The sequence below is a fragment of the Artemia sp. Qi Xiang Cuo genome, chromosome 7 (genome assembly GCF_049724085.1).
Source record: "Artemia sp. Qi Xiang Cuo chromosome 7, ASM4972408v1, whole genome shotgun sequence".
Taxonomy (NCBI): domain Eukaryota; kingdom Metazoa; phylum Arthropoda; class Branchiopoda; order Anostraca; family Artemiidae; genus Artemia; species Artemia sp. Qi Xiang Cuo.
This window is the reverse complement of record NC_142800.1, coordinates 24,904,729-24,926,535: the sequence shown is the minus strand read 5'-3', so window position 1 is coordinate 24,926,535 and position 21,807 is coordinate 24,904,729. Positions and strand designations below refer to the sequence as shown.

The 21,807-nt window shown below is 36.5% G+C and overlaps 1 protein-coding gene across 1 annotated transcript in view; it reads left to right on the top strand.

The window, feature by feature from the left end:
• hth (Meis homeobox homothorax) overlaps positions 1-21,807 on the top strand; it is a 225,812-nt gene that overhangs the window by 132,770 nt on the left and 71,235 nt on the right. The window contains exon 9 of the mRNA XM_089092120.1: positions 11,774-11,836. Coding sequence (XP_088948246.1) covers positions 11,774-11,836 — 63 coding nt within the window. The remainder of the gene's footprint in view (positions 1-11,773; positions 11,837-21,807) is intronic.

Here is a 21,807-nt window from a genome sequence, read left to right as displayed (position 1 = left end):
TCCCGCCGGTTTAGGTCTTCTGTTTTTTTCCTAGGTTTGCAGCGAAAACCTTGCACTTAAATAATGTTAAAAGTTTGTTTTGCTTTTCTTTGGAATTTTACAGCTTTATAGATGAGACAAACTACTGACAAAAGGAAACAGAGGTGGGACCTTAAACTATTAAGGATATTAAAATGGAGCCTTTATGCCCCTTGGTTTTCTAAGTTCTTATGACTATTTCAAAATTATGAAGTTTTTAGGGCAGTACCACATTTTCGTCAGGGTTGTCATGTTAAACCATGAGAATAAATAAGCAAAACTTATTAGCTAAATTTGGTAATGCTTTTCATCCCTGAATATTCAAACATTAACAATATGTTGATTCCCAAAGACAACGGAAGCTTTGAAGGAAAGCTACATCTTATGCTATTTGGTCACATATATATATATATATATATATATATATATATATATATATATATATATATATATATATATATATATATATATATATATATATATATATATATATAAATGTAGCAGAAAAGGTTTAATACTTGTTAAGAAAGCAGTAAGTTCTTGAGAATTGCGAGAACAGATAGGCATGTACAGGGTAAAGACAAAAACAAAGGGTTTCTCACTCCGGGAACTATATTTAACTTTCAGTTTTGAGGGGTTTAGGGGGAATAAAAGATACCTTGGTTGGGTTAGATTAGGTTAGGTTATGTATTTAATATATGCTATGCTTTACCCCCACCCCACTCCCTAATGTGCAAATATATAGCCCAATTACGTTCATACACTATTATATTTTCATCCTATTTTGTTTTATTTCATTAGCATTAACTAAACCTCACTTCTCGCGCACTTACTGCTTTCTTAACAAATACCAAAGGTTTTTATAACAGAATTTTAATCTTTGCATTTCTATTTATTAAATTTACCATATATGCCGCCGTTAAAACTTCAAACCTGCTAAACGTAAGAAGAACCGTGGAAATAAAAAAAAGCGGATTTCTACCACTTTTAAAAAAATTCCGGATCCTAATATTTTGGTAGCAATTAGATAGATCGTGTATTTCAAAAGCCCAAGAGCCATATACGCACAAAAATTTATGGAAAATAAAGAAATTACCAACAGTACAAATTACAAAGAACACAGAAACATAATAAATAGCGAAAAAATACCTAATAGTAATTTAGCGAGAAAATAATTGTAATTCTGTAAAGCTGTAAAGCTTTTATCTGGGTACACACCAACACGAAATATCGAGGTTGGATTACTACTTTGTAGAATACCAGGAAGCAGCAAAACAATGCCATGTAAGTATTTTCCCCTTAAATCAGAGAGCACCGGGCACTTTCGGAGAAAATGGTCCAAATCTTCGTCCTCATCTCTACAAAGAGGACACACATACCGCTCTTCAGGATCAAATACTCGCAAATACCCCCTGTCGAACACCATTTGCCTGCTCTGGATTGGAAAGCAATTCGCCCCAAGCTGAATCCATCGACATAAAATCATAGCCGGTAAATTAAATTTAAAATAAATTTCCTCTCCAAAACGGGGTTTAGCCTGATTATAATGATTCAATGTTGTGGAACTTAAAACGGTACTAGTGCGTTAGATGGTCACTTTTATATACTATGCAAGGAAACCAGTCAGGCATTGACAGACGAAACCAGTCAGGCATTGACAGACGAAACCTGCCAGAGACCAACTATTTTAAAAGAGACCGCTATTAAGAAATGGAATGTAGAGTAGTTTTCATCGTGTTTACGATATTTAAACTGTTTGTTTTTGGGGTTTAGGGGGGGAGGGGAGAAGGTACCTAGGCTAGGCTACGTCTTTAATATATGATTTACCCCCACCCCCTTAATGTGCAAATGTATAGCCCAAATTTGTTTCTAAACTATTATATATTCATCCTATTTTATCTTATTTCATTAGCATTAACCGAACTTGACTTTTTAGAAGTGACCATCTAATTCACCAGTACCCTTAAAACCAGCCCCTGCCAATACTGAATTTCTTGACTCTCTAAGATAAATCATACCTGGCATTCTAAATCTGTTGGTGAATTACGGGAACCATGACCATCATTCCATAAGTAAGGCATTCCCACTCTTTCTAGTAATGACTTAATTTGGGACGGCCACGACTTTTTCAAACCGTAATTTAACGTCTGATAATAAGCTGCTCGTACTAGTCTATCTTCATCAAGGAGGCACACTTGTGCCTCTATAAAGAGGCGACCCACCACAATGTTAAGCGATTTCAGGTCCTAGAGGTCGCAGAGAGACGGCGGCAATCGCATTTTGTAGCCCAAGCTCAAACTAAGAAATTTGCAAAATTTCATTCTCCTCCGACTTTATCTTCATGGGGTAAACTGGGCCGGAAGTTTCGACCCTCCCAACGGAAGTTTCCACAGCCCCCCTTTAACGTTGTCCGATTGGGCTGAAATTTAGAGGTTAAGCTTTCCTAGGGCCCGGGAGCTTATCCTCGAAATTTCAGCTCAATCTGATCACTCCTTCCCTGTTTTCAAAAAACCAAATATAGCCACTTAAAATTCATCATTTTTTATTTTCTTAGCCACGCCTACATGCCACAGTTGGCAACTGATCCGGGTGAATGAGGACTCATTCGAAGCAGAATTTGACCTGTTAGGGCCTTTTGATATTTTCAGACCGAAAAAATTATCCCCCGAATTTACATTTACGAAAAACCTCGTTTTCCTATAATAGCCCATGTTAATTTTTCCCATCCCAACCCCTCTTTAACTTTGTCTGATCGGATTGAACTTTAGAGGATAGGCTTTTCTGGAGCCTGGGAGGTTATCCTCGAAATTTCAGCTCAATTTGACCGCTCCTTCCCTGTTTTCTAAAAACCAAATATCATGTTTCATGGGACTTCGCTTGCGTCGAAAATAGCTTCCATTTACTAAAAAACAATTACAATTGTGTCTGTTTAGTCCAGCGGTTGATACTCCAGACTGTCAGGAGGAAAACCCGGGTTTCGATTCACCTTCAGAGCAAATTTTTTATATACTGAATTTAAACTTAAAAAAGAAACTCAGTTTCTTTTTTAAATTATTTGAAAAAAATTACGTTTTCTAAAGAGTTAAAGAGGCTGAGTCACAAGTTCGAACCTTAAAACGTACAGGGATTAGGAGGCACAGTTGGGGGGCTGTTAAAGAGGCTGAGTCACAAGTTCGAACCTTAAAACGTACAGGGATTAGGAGGTGCAGTTGGGGGTCTGCCACCCCCCAAACCCCCGCTTCTGTATATGAAAGTATAAGCACCCTGTACGACGTGATTTGAGTATTCAGGAATTAAGAGCCTTAACAGAAGAAGCTTCAAGAGCGAGGGGTTTGGGGGGCGGCAGCCCCCCAAATTTAACTCCTGACACGATCTGCTAACAGTTATTCAAGCAATAATAAGTAATAAAATGTACAAAAACGTGCAGAAATTATTTGAAAAAAACTACGTTTTCTAAAAAGTTAAAGAGGCTGAGTTACAAGGTCGAACCTTAAAACGTACAGGGATTAGGAGGCACAGTTGGGGGGCTGCCGCCCCAAACCCCCGCTTTCGCAGCCTTTAAATAAAAAAAAAGTTTTTTAAACTGAAAGTAAGGAGCGACATTAAATCTTAAAACGAACAGAAATTATTCCGTATATGAAAGGGGCTGTACCCTCCTCAACGCCTCGCTCTTTATGCTAAAGTTTTTATTGTTTAAAAAAAACAGTTGTGAGAAAGTAAAACTGTAGCGTAAAGAGAGAGGCGGTTTGGAGGGCACAGCCCCGTTCATATACGGAATAATTTCTGATCGTTTTAAAATTTAATGTCGCTCCTTGCTTTCAGTTTAAAAAACTTTTTTTTTTATTTAAAGGCTGCGAAAGCGGGGGGTTTGGGGGGCGGCAGCCCCCCAACTGTGCCTCCTAATCCCTGTACGTTTTAAGGTTCGACCTTGTAACTCAGCCTCTTTAACTCTTTAGAAAACGTAGTTTTTTTCAAATAATTACATCTAAAAGCTTCAACCAAAATCTAAGCATCAAAATAGGCCTGCGTAATTTTAAAGAAAACGATAAAAGTACTTATAGTTAATACTTAGTACGGGTATGTTAAAAACTAGCTATTCCCTTTTAATCAGAAAAACAAGACTTAAATGATTGTACTAATTTTTGAGAGCCAAGATTATCCCTTCAAAGCTTAAAATATACTAAACAAAACAACGGATAAACCACAGTCCAAATAAAAAGCGTGCTCACACCATGTTAAAAAACACCAGACCATAATATTATTTGGTAGCAATTTAAAATGTCCACCAAACCATAGTTGAATTCCGTTTCAGTGAGTTATGATTATTTGATTATGTCAATTTTTACCGACATGTAACACTACCTATTATAAAATATATAAACCATTTTTTACCAATGGAACTGTATAAATAGCCTTAAATTGATTCAGCTCTCTATGGGAAAAGGAGCTTCTCATGCTAACAAAAAGCATAAGCGTCCCATAAATTTGGCTGAAAGAAAGGAAATTATTCAAAACATTACTTAAAATGGTTCGAGTCTCCATATAGAGTTTTGGGTTCTAAATAACTACCTAAGCGGGAGAGTTGAACAAAAAAACACGTGTTTATTTAAATTAACTCGTTTGGGAAAATGACCAATAGTTGACAAAACGTTTTGAAGTGAGAGGTTACTTTACATATAATTTTTAGGGGGGTCATATTGATGGGTTTGTTATTTTAATATTTTTTAAGAATTCGACGGAAGAACGCTGTTTTTCTGAAATTATTATAATGAATAGGACATTCAGCTGGAAACTGAACCTTCTCAAAATTAGCTTAGGGTTTTTTAGTTATTTTAATAGTTTAGGGTATTTTAAAATCTTTTTAGTTGTGTTTGGTGTAGATTATTTTCTCTTCTTTTTGGGGTATGTAAAGTATTTACGTGGAACATCTTGAAAATTAAACGGAATTCTCTTTTGGGTTGTTTTCTTTTATTTAGACGAGTTATTCCCTACTTAAGTTTTCATATAAGGGCAAGTTCATTTACCATTTACCAGAGTTATTGTGGTTCACAATAAACTTAGTCGACAACTTTTACATTTAGTATCATTTCTAAAGTTGTATTTCCTAATTTCCTGTTTTCCCAGGACTTTAATATATCTCGCCCTATTTTCCACCAGACAAAAACTAACACCTCCCAGTTTCGTGCCCTGAAAATTTCTACGCTAATCCTTTTGGAAAGTTATTTCTATAGATATTAGAAATTGTTCCGAGTGGTAGAAATATGACGTCGTAAGTCAGTCTAAGAAGAAAGTTATTGTGAAAGATTGGGAGCAGTCTTTTCTTAGAAATACCTTAGTAAGAAGTGGAATAGTATTAAGAAATAGGAAACTTCAGCAGAAAGTACGGTCAAGAGAAAATTTGTGTTCACAGCGCTGAATGAAATTCGATCAGATGGTAGAAAATCTGTATCTCTACTTTCTATTTCTTTGGAATGATTATATCTTAAGTGTGTTTTCCTGATATTAAAAAATCTTTTGAAAGGAGCATTTTTTGAAACTACTAAGTCACAATTTTGTCAGTGAAATTAAATTAAAAGCATAGAAATCAAATTCTGTGCTTCAGCTTCATTTTGAAATTACACTATTTCATATATTATGTGGTCCATAATTCTATTTCGAAACGTGTGTAACAGAGCTGTAAATTAGTAATTTTAAGCTCTGAACAGTGTTATCACCTGCGTTAAATTGGCCCTAATTATTTTTATATTTTCTTCAAATACTAGTTTCATAGTACATCTAAGAAAGTTGATCCACAATATTTTTGACTTTTTTTTTGCAACGCTAGTCTTGTGTGAAAAAGGGGTCTTTTTTGAAATTAAGCCTGCATAATTTTAGTAAGCTTGAGAAATGATCCTAGGGAGAGGGGCTTAAAATGAAAAAATAAATCAACTTGAAGCCAAAATCTTTTCAAATTTTAAGAATGATTTGAAGGGGGATTCTCTCCTATATCCCCTTTTATATTTTTTTTTATTTCTAGATTTGTATTGTTCTCTGTGTTTTATCCTGTAATTTGAGGGTTTACCTGCTAAACTCCCAATAATTATCCTTTTCTGGATGGTTAATGTAATTTTTAATTAAGTTTAATTTGGCTAAATTCGTAAATTTAATAAAATTGTTTCACAAAGTTAGCACAAATTTGGGGAAACACGAAAATCGCAAAATTTCATATTTTTGCAATAACTAATGCTACAAATCTACTAATTCACAAAAGAAGGTAGTAAGTACGCTAAATTTGGGTATTTTTCAATAATAACTAATTAATGCTACTTTTACATAGTTCACTTTTGCTACCTGTTGGTTAAAATATTAGTTAGTTTTTACTGTGTAGCCTGTTCGGTAGAAGCCAAGTTTCGTAATAAACTGTATTTTATCCTGGCGGTAGCAGATTTTGTAATACTTTACCGCAAGGCCGTATCCAGGGGGGGTTAACCGGTTTGAACCCCCCCCCCCCAAATTTTTGACCGAGTCGAAAATAAGTCGAAAATTAGTAAAACCTAAGTAAAAATTGGTAAAATTAGTCGAAAACTGAGTCAAAATTAGTACCCCCCCCCCCCCCGAAAAAAATCCTGGATCCGCCCTTGCTTTACCGATTGTAGCCAAAGAAAAGTTTTGATAGTAGCCAGTTTAGCAAATTTTTGTAAAAAACTTTTGTTCATGCTGTCAGTAGCAGATTTATGATATTTTATCGGCTGTAGCTACAAGATATTTTAATACGTCCAAATTTAGCCAATTTTTGCAATAAGCTGTATTTCAACCTGACAGCAGCAGATTCTGCAATACTGTACCGATTGTAGCCAAAAAAAATCTGATAGTAGCCAATTTAGAAAATTTTTGTAAAAAACTGTTGTTCATGCTGGCAGTAGCAGATTTTATTATATTTTACCGGCTGTAGCTACAAGATATTCTAATACGTCCAAATTTAGCCAATTTCTGCAATAAAATGTCTTTCGTCCTGACAGCAGCAGATTCTGCAATACTCTACCGGTTGTAGCCAAAAAATATTCTGACAGTAGCTAATTTAACCATTTGTGTAATAAACTGTCTTTCGTGGTGGTATTAGCAAATTTTGTAATACTGTGCCTGCTGTTGCCAAAATTATGCTGAAAGAACCCAATTTAGCCAGTCTTAGAGTAGCCAATTTTTGTCATGAACTGTCTTTCGTGCTGGCAGTTGCCAGTGTCGTTCAACTGTGGGAAGAAGAGTGTTGGTAAAAGCCTTGATTTCAGCTTCAAAGCTTGCTTTGATGTTACGTTCGAATAAAACGATATTTTTTTGTATTTAAGTCACAACATAGCATATTCACAGACACAACTAAGCCATGCATAATCAATTACGTTAATCATGTTATTTATACAAATATGTAGTTTAATATAATTTTTTCTTAAGCCGTATACCTTTAATCATGAATTTTATGTGTTAGAATGATAATCAAAAAATTAAACGAAGGATTAGAGTTATGAGCGGGGGAGGGTCCTCTCGTGTACTTAGCTGATTCCTCGTCAACTCCGATTGAGCAAATCGGAATAAGATAAGAAATGGCTAAGTAGAGAATGAAACTGAAATTCTACATCGTGCAAAGATCAGGGGCATAATTTGCTATGGGGCAGATGAAGCAACTGCCCACCAAACCCCATTTTGCCCAACCCTTTTTGTCAAAACTAAGATAGGCCTACATAATTCAAGTATTCACAGAAACCGGTCTGTTTTCTTTAGTATATCTTTGCCTTTAAGGTATTATCCTGCTCATTTTTCATTTTTCACTTGACTTGGGAAAATCGTCTCCAAGTTTGCCCCCCCCCCAGAATTTTGACAAAGTTACGCCCCTGGTCGGGATACCATCATAGTAATTAGGTTATTTAGATATAAATTAAACTTTAGTTTATTATAAAACACTCACACAAAAAACCTAAAGTATCGGGTTTTTGAATAATAACTTCTTTATTGCTTTGGGTGTATCCGCCATCATAGTTTCAAATCGCATCCAATCTAAAGAACAAACTTCTTCTTCATCCAAAGGATATCTGCTTATTGCTTTAAGCACTTCGTTTAAAATGCAAGATCTATTAAAGTCCGTAAGTGCAATTACTTTTTAAGTCCTCACATGGTACATGGTATATTTGAGAAGCACCTCCCAAAGGTATTCCCTATTGGTTAATTGTATAGCAGATATGGCTGAAAGAAGATGGTAAATGGTATGTTTCAGTCGTGTATGATGTTGAATGCAAGAATAAGATTTTCTTTCGCGTTAGAAAGAATTCGATATTCTAGACAGTTTTTTTTCAGTTACAGCGGAAAGGGGAAATACTCAGCATTCCCTATTTAAAAACAATGTACTTACACTGGATGAGAATATTTCACGTGACAAGTGCCACCAGACACCTCAGCACTTCCTACTTAAAAACAATGCGCTTACAAAATTCCACGTGCCAAGTCCAGCCAGACATCTATGTTGGAGGAAAGGGCTCCAGCAAGTTTACTTCCTTTGAAAAGTCGATATTTTGTTTACAAAACTTCACGTGACAAGTGCAGCCATATGCCTCACCACTCCCTACTTAACAAAAAAAAAGCGTTTGCACTGGTTGACAAAATTCCACGTGCCAAGTCCAGCCAGACATCTATGTTGGAGGAAAGGGCTTCAGCAAGTTTACTTCCTTTGAAAAGTCGATATTTTGTGATTTTTTGATAATTTTCCATATTTTTTAATGCTACTTCGATGAATTTGCCACAACCTCCCAAATAAATTTGTCAAAATCGTGACTTACTGGTCTTCCAGAATCGAAACAGAACAAGTACAAAGTTGGTTCTGGGTATTCGAAATTACAAGTTTAAACCGAAACTATAGTTGTTTATCCTGTGTTTTAAACAGAGAGAAACTAAGACATCGATTGGTTCTAAGACGCAGGAGGAAAGGGCTCCGACATGTTAATTCCCTTCGAAATTTCGATGTTTTCCGATTTTTTTTTATGACTTTCCCCCTCTTTAGTGCCACTTCAATGAATTTTCCACAACCTCCCAAATAAATTCTATAATGCATGCTCTGTTATCTATCAACTCTTGTCGAAGCCGTGACTTACTCATCTTCCAGAATTAAAACAGAACAAGTGCAGTAACTGGTTCTGGATATTCGAAATTACGAGCTTAGATTGAAACAATCGCTGTATGTACTCTGTTTTAAACAGAGAAAAATTCAAACAAAGATATTTAGTGGTTTAAAACAACAATAATTGACAGTGCAGACAGGCATGTATATAAAATTAGAGGAATCCCTCCCACCCCTACCAATAGGGCCGTATCCAAGGTGGGTACTTGGTTTGAACCCTTCTCTCCCGAAATTTTTGTTCGATTTGCACAAAAGTAGCAAAAATACATGAAAATTAATTTTTGTTGCGTTTTGGAAATTTTTTTCATAAATCCTCTCCAACAAAACGCCTCCTACTCCCTTTGAAAAAATAGATCCTGGATACGACCCTGTCTATCAATTTTGTGATTTTTTGCAGTTTTTATGTTCATGGCCAGATGCTAGCCATAGTAAATTTTATGGTTGATAGTATGAGGCACATGGCAACTGGGCAACAGTGCGATGCACTTTGCCCAGTTGCCAACTGGCTGCTTATATAACTTACACAAAATGATCTATTTTTTGCATGATCCTTTTTATTAATTAATAAAAAATTTTCACAAAATAAGTTTTTCAAACAAAAGTAAAGAACTCCATTAAACTTAAAATGAACAAAAATAGAATCAAATAATCTACCAAGCATACAACTACCACAAATCAGTATCATTAAACAAATGAAACCCCAAAACGAACAGAAATTAAAGTAAATAACACAGTCAAACTCAGAAAGAGAAGATACTGATGTGATTTGAGACCAAAGAGCATATGCTTTCTAAAAGCCAAAATATAATTTGTACTTTACTGAAAAAATTCTTTTAAATGTTTTCATTTTTATAGCTTTAAGAAATCAAAATTAAATAAGATTTTAAGTACTTATACAAAATAATGTATTTTTTGCATGATCCTTTTTTTATTAACTAGAAAATTTACTTTCGCAAAGTGTATGCTTAAAACGAATTATCAAATGGCAATTCTTTCAAATGGGCTTATTTAAACTAATTATTTGAAAAAAACTACGTTTTCTAAAGAGTTAAAGAGGCTGAGTCACAAGTTCGAACCTTAAAACGTACAGGGATTAGGAGGTGCAGTTGGGGGCTGCCGCCCCCAAACCCCCGCTTCCGTATATGAAAGGGGCTGTGCCCTCCTCAACGCCTAGCTCTTTACGCTAAAGTTTTTATTGTTAAAAAAAAGAGTTGTGAGAAAGTCAAACTTTAGCGTAAAGAGCGAGGCGTTGAGGAGGGCACAGCCCCTTTCATATACGGAAGCGGGGGATTGGGGGCGGCAGCCCCCCAGCTGCATCTCCTAATCCCTGTACGTTTTAAGCTTCGAACTTTTGACTCAGGCTCTTTAACTCTTAAGAAAACGTAGTTTTTTTTTTCAAATAATGTTTGCACGTTTTTGTACAGTTTATAACTTATTATTGCTTGACAAACTGTTAGCTGATCTTTTCAGGAGTTAAAGATGGGGGGCTGCCGCCTCCCAAACCCCCCGCTTTTAAAGATTCTTGTGTTAAGGCTTTTAATTCCTGAATACTCAAATCAAATGCACAGTAAGATTTTCTTTTTCAACTTTTTTTCGAGCATGCGGGTATACGGCATGTTATCAAAGCAGTGGAGACTTAACTGTAACCTGAAGGCCGACTGTAATATTCTTCTGGAGACGCCTGTTGAGCCGAAGGATTTAATAGATTGGATTTAAAAAAGAAACTGAGTTTCTTTTTTAAACTTTAAATTCAGTATATAAAAAATTTCTCTGACAGGGAATCGAACCCGGATCTTCCGCCTAGCAGTCATGAACAGCGACCATTGTACCACAGAGACACTTGTTATATTATTTTAGTCTCTTGTATCTATTTTTGACGCAAGCAAATATCCACAAAACTTGATATTTGGTTTTTGGAAAATAGGTAAGGAAGGATCGGATTGAGCTGAAAATTTGAGGATAATCTCCCAGGCCCCAGGAAAGCTTATCATCTAAAATTCAGCCGGATCGAACAACGTTAAAGGGGGGCTGTGGTGGGAAAATTTAACATGGGCTCTTATAGGAAAAAAAGGTTTTTCGTAAGTGTAAATTCGGAGGATAATTTTTTCGCTCTGAAAATGTCAAAAGACCATAACAGGTCGAATTCTGTTTTGAATGAGTCCTCATTCATCCAGATCCGTTGCCAACTGGGGCTTGTAGGCGGGGCTGTTAAAAAAAGAGAAATGAACTTTAAATGGCTATATTTGTTTTTTTTTTGGAAAACAGGGAAGGAGTGATCGGATTGGGCTGAAATTTCTAGGGTTAGCTCCCGGGCCCTAGGGAAGCTTAACCTCTAAATTTCAGCCCAATCGGACAACGTTAAAGGGGGGCTGGGTCGGAGGGTCGAAACTTCCGGCCCACTTTACCCATAAAGATAAAGTCGGAGGGGTGGGGGTGAAATTTTGCAGGTTTCTTAGTTGGAGCTTGGGCTACAAAATGCGATCACCGCTGTCTCTCTGCGACCGCTAGGACAGGAAATCGCTTAACATTGTGGTGGGTCGCCTCTTTAAAGAGGCACAAGTGTGCCTCCTTGATCACGTGTCTTGGCCTTTCTTTTGACATAATTTTATTTTTCAGGCAAGAGAAGTCACCATTCCACGAATTCAGTAGAAAAGCAGCCGCCTTCGCCTTGGATGGGAGGTAAGATTTATTTATTTTTTTATAGTCTTCAAGGCTTTGGAGTTCTACTTTTTCCCTGACGTGGTTGACTACAGCTACCCTTAAATCAGAAGTTTTTCGCATCGCAAAACTTGGAAGGAGGGCACAGCCTTTTACGGGGAGGGAGGGTTTTAAGTTGTGCTTCATTAAAACGAAATGAGACATGTATGATATCACAAAACTCGTACTCGGAGTTCTTTCAAAATATGGAATTTTACCGAAACTCAAGTTTTTGGTACTGTATGTTGTTTCTCCGCTGTTCTCCGCGGTTGAAAAGTTCCAAAGTTCCGTAGTATATGTAAATAAGAAGAATTAGCAGGTTGTTAATACTATAACATACGCTGCTGAGGTATCATCAAGAATGTTCTCTACCTCAATAGGCATTTTTTAAGTTCCGCCTAAAGCTGTCTATTGCAAATCGTCACTATTCATTCAGAAATTACCGTAAAAGAAGAATTAGCAGGTTGTGAATACTATAACATACGCTGCTGAGGTATAATCAAGAACGTTCTCTACCTCAATTGGCATTTTTTAAGTTCCGCCTCTAAAGGTGTCTATTCCAAATCGTCACTATTCATTCACAAAATTACCGTAAAAGAAGAATTAGCAGGTTGTGAATACTATAACATACGCTGCTGAAATATCATCAAGAATGTTCTCTACCTCAAAAGGCTTTTTGAAGTTCCGCCTCTAAAGGTGTCTACTGCAAATCGTCACTATTCATTGAGAAATTACCGTAAAATTTTCCAGGATGATTCCTTTCAGTCTTCTTGAAAAGATTTTTTCAACAATGACAACTTCAACTAAAGGATACTAAAGACAATAGGCCACCCTGGACGGGAACAAAGGCGTCAAGGACCGTTATACAATGACCACCAAGGTGAGAGCTCTACAAGGTGTGAAAATTCTATTTTTCAACCTTTCAAGATTCAATCGTGGCTTTTCCCGGATGTCTCATCTTTCCTTAATTTTACTGGAGTCAAAGGGGTGGACTACGTATATCACAGATACACGAATGTTTGCCTCCAAGTGCCTCAGTTCTACCATAGAGCCTGTATTTAGAATTGAACCCATCCCCTGTTTTGCCTCTGTACTTCGGAACATCAGATGGACACGAATTGACAGTGTCTAACTCTTCGACTAGAAGTTCAATGTAAAAATTTGTGACAACCATAATGAAATGATGAAACGTCCGTTCCACGCTTCATCAAGTTTTTAGTGTTTTTTTTTGTGATCCTTGTTGCGAGAAGTAACAAATTAATAGATGAAACGATATTAGAAATGATGATAAAAATGTGGTTTCAAAGTTTTTCTGGTCACAAATCTATCTCAAAATTTGAGAAAAATGTGTTCTTATTAAATATCTTTTGGATTGCTACCTTTTCGTTTTACTTCCTATTATTGCTCTATTTTTCTCTAACCTGATTTTAAGCAAATCATATAGTTCAATATTTAAATGAATCCAACGTGTGAATTTTCAGTTGCACATGATGCTACCACTAATAATAATAGAGACTCGTTGCAGCGTTAATTCACCCAATTATAAAATACTGGTAAAACTTATTCCCCCGTTCCACCCCATTAAAAGCTTCTGCTATCACCATCTATCAAGAGATCCACAAATATTTGGTGTGGGTTATGTGGACTAGCCTAACCTGGGGTGCCCAGAATTTCTCTTGCCTCTTTATGGGCTATGCACTAGGTACAACAGTCTTCGTCCATTCAAAGGTAATGCTCACACCGCCGAAGTCATTTTTTCATGATAAACATGTTGAGTAAGGTCGAACCACTCTGTCCATAAGGAGTCATGCTTGTTACCTCATCACCGACCTTTATTTATAATATTATGGCTAAACAATGTCTTCGAAAAATAGTTAGCTTGTCTTCCTCTTGTTTTCTTTAGAGTCCACTCTTCTGCAGCATATTCAAGAATGTATCACAAAATCTTTTAAAACCAGTTAGAATGTCCCCATCTTCTTTTTTTAGACTCCAGGCTTTTGTGACATATTGAAGGATATGTCGTAAAATCTTTGTAAAACATCTAGCATGTCTTCCTCTTTTTCTGTATAATCCATGCTTCTGCGACATACTCAAGGATGCATCGAAAAATCTTTGTAAACAGTTAGCATCTCTTCCTCTTCTTTCTTTAGAGTCCATGCTTTTGCGACATTTTTAAGGATATGTCGCAAAGTCTTTGAAAAATATGTAGCATGTCTTCTTCTTTTTTTTAGAGCCCGATCTTCTGAGACATATTTAGCCACATTCATCTCTATTGCCACTCACTCGTTACTTCAGAATGAAAAATAGAATTTCATCATTCAATTCCGCTTTAACAAGGAACATGTTGGTCATATTTCTGTCAAATTCGGCAGTTATCGTTTCATAGACTATTGTTTCATTCTCTCTGGTTTAAATAACAGTAGAGCGTCTTTAACGTTTTGGACATGCAGACGTCCAGCAGCGTTAGCAGACATCCGTCCAAATTTATTGCAACAACGGTGTTTTTAGTTTCTTTTATTTCACGCCACTTGCCACATCTGCTGGTATTTTAAGTCAAAAATGGAATCAGCGGATATTTGGACCTCGAAATTAGGTGGTATTCAGTCAAATTTTCTGGACATTATATTCCAGATTGTGTTTGAGAATAATAGTAAAAGACTATGTTGCAGCTATTAAGACTTAAAACACCAAGGCAACCATGAGGAGGGACAATTATGACACTTTTGTGTTCATAAAGAGAGGAAGGGATTCAGCAAGTTCGGATGTACGGTCAGAGGAACAGATCCCTACCTACCTTGCAGCAACTGTGTAAGTTCCACGGACACTCACTTTAATTTATCTATTTCCAGGAAATTATGTACGTAAGGTTTATTGTTGATCACCCAATTCAGTCATGCAGCCAGATGGAGGGGCGATGATTTCCCGCTTTAGGAAGTCAATATTTTTCAGGCAAAAAATGATGATTAAATACATGTTTTGATGAAATGTTTCGCACAATCGCTACGAAGAAACCAATTCTTGTTTGGAAATCTCCCCCTCCAAAATGAATTGGACCCCCCCCCCCCCGAAATAGGGTTTTGACTGTATCCCTACCATGGTTCACTCAAGGTAAAAAATATTCTCTCGCAAAACAAGATTTAAATTCTTTGCCCGGAGAATTTTGGTTGAAACAAAACAAAAGGAAATGCTAAATTTTATCAGGCATCCATTATTTGGCTGGAATTGCAATTCTGTCAATCAAATTTTTGATGCAAGATATTGTTAATTACAATATTCATGGTTAGATTCTATGATGTGTGGCAAGCAAGGCCATTCCCTGGATGACAGTTGATTGACAGCCAACCTACAGCTATAGTTATTGGGTATTACCTATACGATAATGGCATTTAGTCGACACTAGTAAAACCTCCACTGATGATATGGTTGGGTCTGCCAGAACATGCAATGTCAACATGCAATATTTAAAGCAATTATTTTATCTATACAATCTTTTGTTTCCCATGTTGTTTCTAATATTTTGTTTTTGACATTATAAACCTCTTGTTAGCTAATAATCTTTCCGCTAATCTGATTGTAATGCCACAAGAACCCGTATCGACGATTATTTTGGTTAATACTTGATGAAGAATACCTTAAATTGTACATAGAATAAAATAGGGCGTTGGAATTCTACTCCTGCCTAACTCAACCAAGGTAAAAATGTGGGGTTGCCTCTTACAAGATAAGCCTAATCATCAAAACTCCTCTGTCTGTAATTTAAATCGCAAGTAAAGAGGGCCGGGGACTCACATAGCAGGAGCAGGGGTGGATCTAAAGCAAAATCTTAGAGGATGTCCAATGTGACAAGTACGCCAATGAGCAATGCTGGGGGGGGCAATGTGACAAAGGTGCCAATAATTGACTGTATTGACAAATTTATTCTAAAAAAAGAGTGAAAAATAACAGGGAGGGGGGGGGGTAGAATTATTTTTTTTGGGAGGGGGGGGGCAGGGGTCCCCCCTCTGGATCCGGTATTGATCAAGAGAAAAATATTAATTATTTCTTGAATGAACTTCGTTTTAACTTTTTTCTTGCAAAAACTATTTGCCTCTGTTTTATTCAAGCATTTGCTAAATGCTTTAATTATATTTGCACTTTTTACCGAGTCTGTCGTTGGAATACCGCAAGGAGCTTTGACTTTGTGGAACTTACTTATGTCAAGATTAATAACAGTATTTTACAGTTGTAGTCCACAGGGTAGCACTAGGATAATGTGTCGACATTATAGGCTTTGAATATTCTATGACACTGATGAGAAAAGCTGCAAATTTACATTTTATTGTCTTTAGTTCCATTTCTGTTTGGATTAGATGGAGCAGCAAAATTCTTGACTCTTCCTTATAGCGAGATTAAAACAAGACGCAAAGATAAAACAATCATGACAGATGACTGTTGGTCAACTATTTTTCTGAAGTCTTCAGTATTCCTATGGAAGATACCACAGTATAATAAAGGAAGGTGAAAAGCATGAGCGTGCATATTCTCAGTCTTGGCAAACCCATAACTTACAAACGACTTGAAAAATTTATACCCTTGACAGATCAAAAAGTCGGCACCCATCAAATGAAGACCGCACGCAGCGATGTCCTTGCATATTTTCCCCATATTCAAGTGTGGAGCTGGGCTTGAGTCGAAATTGTGCATTCATAAATGCCCGCTTCTGTACTAACGCTGAGAAAAAAGGTTTCATCACGCATGAAATGAATCGTGACTTTTGCTGTTTTTTATCTTTCAATAGTTTGTGTAATTCCATTTAGCAACGGGCTCGTGTTAATATCATAAAAAATTGATATTTCATTAAAAAAAAGACACAGTTTTAGCTAAATTGGCACTTCACCAGACACGTCCATATTATTTTGTTGTAGTTGAAGGAGGGGCATTAAAGAAATGCAAAAAAATAGACGGATTACAAGGGAAATACAAGAAGAAATGGGAAACTCACGGAAATTTATTTTTTAAAGGTGGGGAGGGCGGGTAAAAGATCTGTATCCCCCTCTATCTCTCCTCTGCTGGCATTGTTGTACTAAATAATTGGTTAAATTTTAATGCAGTCTAAAATATGTCCACCCTTCATATAAAACTAAACTTGGAAATTGTGCATTATGAAATTTTGAAAATGAATATGCTGACTTTACTCTCCAGCAGGGATGCGCGTAGTGAAGAGGGGGAAGGCTGAAAATGGGGTTGTATTTCCTATACAATCAGCTTTTTGACGTTTTCTATGTCGTGTCCCTCTCCCTCCCTCCAAGCACTTGACCAACACCGATACAAACTCTTCCGTGTGTGCCTGCTTAAAGGCAAAGGACGGGCGTCTTTGGCAAACTAAAATGAAATAAAAATAAAATAAAACCCTAGAGGCTGGTACATACTTGGGGGGTTCTGGTCCTTCCTCCTCAAGGTCTCTAAATTTCCCAAACATATTGTGTACTTTTTATGTAATTTGCCTGTTTTTGCGTTTCTTGGAATTTGTTTCAACCCCGAAATAAATTCCTGGATATGTCCCTGCTTACCAGAATTTAACTGAAAAATTGACAAGCAATTGAAAATAGGGAGCAGTTAAAAGACTTGCACGATGTCCAACGGATTGCTGCAACTAATTGCTCCTGCTCTTAATTTATCAATGACGTTCAGTATTGGACCACTGTACTTCACTGCATTTCTTAAAGGTGTATTTTTCAAGGAATAGAACCTCATTTATCCTTAGGAATGTGGGAAATGCATATCTCAAATCTTTAAAGTAAGTAATGAGATATTTAAGAACGTATTATCTTAACAAGTCTATTCCGGAAGGAAATGAGTTTCATCTTTGCATTAAAAGTTAACTTTTGTCAATGGCAACAGAAGAGAGACTGGCCTGGGAGACATTATAGCTTTGACTTATTAAGAGATAGCAGATCAGAAGAAAGTATTCACGGGCGACAATTCCATTCGAAAGTAGAAAAGTTCTGTTTTTACTTGAAAGCCTTTTGATAATATCAACAAGAACAGAAGGAATACAAACACACAGCTATTTGGACGTCCATTGATTAGTTCTGGTGATAGCTTCTTTTTTCTTGATATTTCAGATTTGGTTGGCGGAAATATGAACACTCCATTTGGTTGCGAAACCCCACGATTTCTAAAATCGACCACCATGTGAGAACGAGTGAAAAAGTCGTCTTGAACTTGGTAGTGTCTTCTATAGAAAAGGCAGTGTCTCACTGACTGATCCTGATCAGGCGTCACGCAGAGGGAAACCAGTCCCTTTCACCTGCGGGAGACTCATTATTATGGGAAATAGTTCGAATCTAACATGCGGTACTTGGGGCTAAGCGCTGATCTTGACGAGACCTCATGTCGTTTAAAACGAAAATTTCGCGGTAAGTTGACTAACGGGAACGGTAGTAGCATGGTTCCTTCGACAATAAAGATTTAAGGCCCTATTCAGCTTCATTTTGCAAATCAAGAAAAAGTTGTCAATACGAATTCTAATTTCAGAAGCCTGACTAGCACGTTTGGTGCAAAAGACTAAGGAAGCTCAGCGCTTACTGGAAAAGAGTAAAATGGTAATATTTTATTAAATTCATGTGATGTCTCTAGACTATTGCTGCTTCAAGTTCAATGCTCTTTTATATCTCTTCCATTTCCATATATAAAATGTACAAAAAAATGCATGATTTTCAACAGGTAGCCTACTCCTATGCCGAATATTATCGTATGGTTGCATAGAGACGTGAGGTTCTACGTGTTATAGCGACCACACCCAAGAAATGAAGTTAGGTTAATCCTAATGAAATATACTAAATATGATGAAAATGTAGTACTTTAGTTACAAAATTATGGAAACTACAACAGAGAATTGTGGAAAGCATGTTAAATACCTAACCTAATCAACTCTATATATTAAATATTTATTTGAAATATACCTGCATAGTAGTTTATCTCACTGAGCCTAAGCTAATTATTTCAGAATGCAGACAGAGAAACGGGTTTTACTCAGGTCAAGAAACAACAGTGTGGTTGCTATAACATGTAAGTACCAAACGTGAAACTCTGTAAAAGAATTTAAATTTGTCCTTCTTTATTTTTTTTTTGGGGGGGGGGGGCTGGTGGTCACTGCGGAAAAGCTTTGGTAATAGAATGCATGCGTATCCCATTTATTCTTCTTTCTCTCTATGGGTCTTGATCAGAACGGCCGTCGGAAACAGACCAGTAAAACCTGTCAGATCGAAACAGAAGTCATTACTTCGCTAAAACGATCTTTAAAAATAATTTATCTGGCTGAGGTGTTTGCAATGTTGTAGCTATGTGAGAATAATAATATTTGTTTTAAATCAATCCTAATGACAATACCTTATGTAGGTGCTGATTTTTGTTAGCAATCAGATAAAAAAAACAAGTTTTTTCAACTGCAAGTAAGGAGCAACATTAAAACTTAAAGCGAACAGAAATTATTCCGTATATGAACGGGGCTGTCCTCTCCTCAACGCCACGCTCTTTACTCTAAAGTTTTTTTATTGTTTTAAAAGTAGAGTTGTGAGAAAGAATCAAAAGCCGCTTCTTTTGATATATCTATTGGTATCAAAATTCCGTTTTTTAGAGTTTCGGTAACTATTGAGCCAGGTTCCTCCTTACTTACAGTTCGTTGCCACGAACTGTTTGACAAATAACTTTTTAACTTATTTTCCAGTTTTGAAGCAGTCACAAAAGTTATTTCTATCCAGGAAAGTCCCGTTGCAAAAATACTCAGTATGGGGCAGGATTTCCCAAAAGTCTGGAGGCTTTTACAATATACCTTACCCTTTTCTTGTATTTTCGTTGCAATTTACCAAATTTATGTGCTATATAGAAATTGTTAAAAGCAACAAAAAAACCAAACGTTTTGTATTTTGCTTCAGTTCGTGATAATATGCCTCAGGTGTTACGCCCTTTTCGTCAGTATTTACAATGACCTTGAAGGTGGTACATTCTGGATACTGACACCGACTTGTAGAATTTCAGTGTTTTTTACTCTGGGTCTGGCTCCTTCGGCTGTTGAAGGCAAAATCCGACTACTTCAAAATTTCATATTCGAAGGTCAAGGTCGTATCCAGGGGAAAGGTGGGTAGGGGTTATGTGTTTTAACCTCACCCCCTCCCCCAAATGTTTGTCCAACTCATAAAAAACTTAACAAGGGGAATATAAACAAACTTTTGCTGCGTTTTTTAAATTTCTTTTGTACCCCTCCCCCCCCAAAAAAAATCTTTTTGTAACCCCCCCCCCAAATTTTTTTTTGGATACGACCCTGTCGAAGGTACTTCTTGAAAATTATAAGTCCATTTCTGAAGGATCGTCCGCTTTCCACCATCTAGTCTGGCCTACAGCTCGGAGTTCCACATAGTTTCATCACGCGTGACACAGTTCTGCCACTGGAGCTGCAGCACAGTTCTGAAGCTGGCGCCCCAGATCTGTTTGGGCTCAAAATGTCAAGAATCTATGTACAGGTGAAATACTCACACTGAACGGACAAATGTCAAGAGGAAGTAACAACCCCGAAAAATTTGGCATTAAAGTTTGTAAAAGTGCTTGAGCCAGCGTTTATTTATTTTCGTTGTTTCCTACTCCAAACTCTTAATTTAAGACGGCCAAAACTCCAAAAACCTAATTTCCTTAAATAACTGAACAATTTGAGGTTGTTTTGTTGGTCGTAAATTTATTTATCAATCGGAAACAGAAACAAAAGCTGAAGCGAAAATATTATATTCCCTTTGTGGGGCTGATTTGTAGCTACTCCGAATCCTTTAGCAGTAAATAGGGGCCAGCCCCTTCTTTAAATGGGAGCAATATTCCTAAATGTCTGGTGAGTTAACATCTTTAATTTTAAAATTCAAAGGATATTATGAGTCTTCTTCCACTATTGTCCTATTCTTTGGGATTTCAATTCGTTATATAGATATTTCCCCCTATTTTCTGTAAAAAATACCTTCGCAAAAACTTTCGAATTCGGAGGGATAAAGTAAAACTACTGACGAAGGGGTGAGTTCTTGTTATTCACAAAAATTGGCTTTATAGGTCCATATAAATATTAGAGGCCTTGTACAAAATTCCCCTAGGGACATATCCTTCTTGGGCCGGGATTTTTTTTTCGGGGTTTAAAAAAAAAGAATTAAAAACCCATCAAAAAATTGTTCATATGCATTATGTTACGTTTTTACGTGCCGGAAAAAAATTCCGAGGGGGGTCAAACCCAAAACCCCTCCCCCTCTTAATACGGCATTGTATTCACAATGCCGGTTAAAAAGTTCCCTAAAAAGTCTTTGTGGGTGTTATTCCCTATTAATTGTTTTAATTAATGGCCTTTTTTTAATTTAATGAAAATACTATTTTTCACATATTTTTTAATTTTTTTAAAATAATTTTTCCATATATTTTTTTCTTCAAATTCTACCCTAATTAGTTCCCTGGTTTGAGACGTTTGAAGCACTTTCTAAAAAAGCTGTTTAATTCCAAATAAAAAAAGTAGAGTTAATTAACTATTGTACTTTATCATTTATTTTGTCATTTAATGTAGACATGTGAAGTGTACCATGAACTAAATGTTCTTAAAAGTTCCCTATAAAATAATGAAGTAAAAGTGTGAAACCATTATGCTTTAATTTCACAATATAGAATAATGGTGTTGGAGCCATTTTGAACTGCGGTTACTGTTAACCACCGTATCTGCTCGCATTTCACAAATTGGTAGAAAAGATGGAGGAATGATCATGTGTTTGGGTTGATACTGGATCCCGAATATTTCATTGGAAAGTGATCCTAATATCTAATCCCGCCCAAATGATTTCCTCTGTAATTTAGGCACGATTACCACCTATGCGTTTCACACGGACATGTCACAATTCAACGGTAGCGGTACAAATTACTGCACTGCCTTTTCCCATCAAAGCCTACCAACCAAC